The 2,652-nt window shown below is 35.1% G+C and overlaps 1 protein-coding gene across 1 annotated transcript; it reads left to right on the forward strand.

Annotated features, from left to right (window-relative positions):
- The first annotated feature begins 1,000 nt into the window (after positions 1–1,000).
- On the forward strand, positions 1,001–2,215 carry LOC100639464 (ephrin type-A receptor 4a-like). Its single transcript, XM_003391523.2, has 4 exons — positions 1,001–1,144; positions 1,270–1,368; positions 1,474–1,578; positions 1,985–2,215. Exons 1-4 carry the CDS (start codon positions 1,028–1,030, stop codon positions 2,201–2,203), a joined length of 540 nt encoding a protein of 179 aa, XP_003391571.2. The 5' UTR covers positions 1,001–1,027; the 3' UTR covers positions 2,204–2,215.
- The last annotated feature ends 437 nt before the right edge of the window (positions 2,216–2,652 follow it).

Genomic DNA, 2,652 nt, shown 5'->3' on the forward strand with positions numbered 1-2,652 from the left:
CTATAGTGATTAGAAGCAGCACATGATCTTTGTACTACATAGCATAGTAGTAAAATCATGCTATAGAGTTGTAGTTTGTAGTTATTTTGTGGTATGTATTTAATTATTAAGCTGTTTGTTTGTTGCTTTGTACTTGTCCTTTGCTCATTCCTGCTGCATTAATTACTGGCAGCTAGGTTACTCCAAAGATAAAAAATCTAATCAAGCATCATCTAATGTAATCATAGTTTTAATAATTGTGTGTACAACAAGTAGCCACAGTACTATCAATATAATAATCTTGTAACTTGAGAGTGACACAAAGGCATTGAGTTGTAGTGGAGGAGTGAGACGTTGTCAGCTATTGGGAAATAATGCTTTAGTATCCAGGGAATATTAATTTGTTTGATATTAGGTTTAGTTTAGTCAGGGTTTCTGCTAAGTAAGCTAAAAGTATGCTTTTTGAGCTGACAAACCTTTAATGGCATATGGAGCAACTTTAAATTTTTCTAGATCCACATTATAAGAACATGTACACCTATATGTATCAGAAAAAGTTTTTTAATGGAAGATTCTCTCCTTTTTAATTTTGGGAAAATTTGCTCCAAGACTGTGCACTATAGTACAGGGACTTTTACCCAATTTTGGGGCAACTTCAAAAATTTGTAAAAAAATCTAAATTTGATCGGAATCAGCTCAAACTTTCTACACAACATACAAACATATCAGAAAACATAATAAGAATCCTACCTTTGCCATGTTTGGTGAAATGTGACAAATCCAGTATGGTATTTTTTGTCAAATTTTTGAGCAACTTCAAAAAAACCAGCTGATAAGAAGCTAAGCACTGTGTCAAAATCCTGTGTGAAACCCTGGGCTTATCTTGTGTGTGCTGGGGCATGCTTCTCATGGAAGAACATTGTTTTACACACCTTGATTATTGTCTTTGATAACAACCAGCTCATATTGTCATTTCTCTCTCTCTCCCTCTCCCTTCCTCATATTGTCATTTTTCTCTCTCTCTCTCTCTCCCTTTTCTCTTGTAGTGATGGGACAGTTCCATCATGATAACGTTGTTGTACTGTATGGTGTCATTAGTCGTATTGATCCCGTTATGATTGTAATGGAATACCTACAGAATGGATCACTGGATCGATACCTTCAGGTAAGTACTACATTACAGTTTCAATAGTACATACATGTATGTTTAATGATAGTACGTAATTATGATCATAGCAGTATAAATTTATGTTTTATATTATCAGTAGTATTATTTATGCTTTTTATTAGAAAAATTTGGATAAGATTAGTCACGAAAGGCTAGCGAAAATGTCGTACGGAGTAGCAAAAGGAATGAAATATCTTTCTTCAATTGGATTCGTACACCGAGTGAGTCTTTTAAACACACGCATCTACATGTACAGAGAATAGAGTAATCTAATCTATGAAATACATTTACAAAATTTTACTTCATCTTTTAAATTTTTTTAATAGGATTTGGCTGCTCGTAATATTTTGGTTGCTAACGATGAGACGTGTAAAGTAGCTGACTTTGGTCTGGCAAGGGAAATGGTTGAGAATGAGTATGATGTCCAGAAGGTGAGGCTATACTCAGAGCTCTAGTAGTAGAGTTGTCTTCTTTGAAGCATAAAATGTCCTTAAATTTGATAGCAGGCCAATATGCAGTTGAATGAATTTTTTTAATTATGTGTATTAGTATTTTTTAATGTAAGCAAGTCTGAATGTACATTTACATACATTTATCTATATGTACATGTACATTTGTGCATTTATTATTACACAAAATTACATTGCCATTTTGTTTAATGTACATGTATGTACTAGGCTGTAAAATAACGTTGCTTAAATTAATTTTTTTTTGCTGTAAAAATGGGCAACTTTAAAACCCATAAAAATCCAATTTTTATTAGAATCGGCTCTAAAAATGTATCAGAAAAATTGATAATTCTTTCAGTGACTCATACACTGTACATACATTATGTAGGGTGGGAGGATCCCTGTACGCTGGACTGCCCCAGAGGCTATATCTCATCGGAGCTTCACTACAGCGAGTGATGTATGGAGCTATGGTGTGCTCCTGTGGGAGACATTCTCATTTGGGGAAACACCATACGATGGATGGGACAACGCAACAATATTTCAAAGACTAGAAAATGGAGAAAGACTTCACCCACCGAGAGTACGTCCACTACATGTACCATAGTTCTGCCTATGGTGGTCGGGGGTGGTCAGGACAACCACCTCAACAAATGAACCAACCAGTTCATCACTTAGACCAACCATCCAATTAATACTAATAACCATACATAAAGCATGATATTGTAGTCTACTAGTATGGCATACATAAATTTAAAAGGAACAATATTAGTCTCCAACCACCTCTAATTTTTTCTAGGCAGAACCCTGCATGTACACGTACTTATTTGGGGATTACCGTATAGCCACAAAGTTTCGAGGCAATAAACTTTCGCGAATCAAGCCACAAGTATTTTTTCGCGAATTAACTTTCGCGATTCTTGTTTTAAAGCACACGTGTTTATGGGCAATACGGATATTTCGCGGAATTAACTTTCACGAATACGGAAAATCTGCGAAAACAGCGAAAGTTGTACCCTCGAAATTAAGTGGCTATACGGTACATGCAACAATTAT

Source organism: Amphimedon queenslandica, unplaced genomic scaffold, assembly GCF_000090795.2.
Source record: "Amphimedon queenslandica unplaced genomic scaffold, v1.1 AMPQUscaffold_8599_Cont19458, whole genome shotgun sequence".
NCBI lineage: Eukaryota > Metazoa > Porifera > Demospongiae > Haplosclerida > Niphatidae > Amphimedon > Amphimedon queenslandica.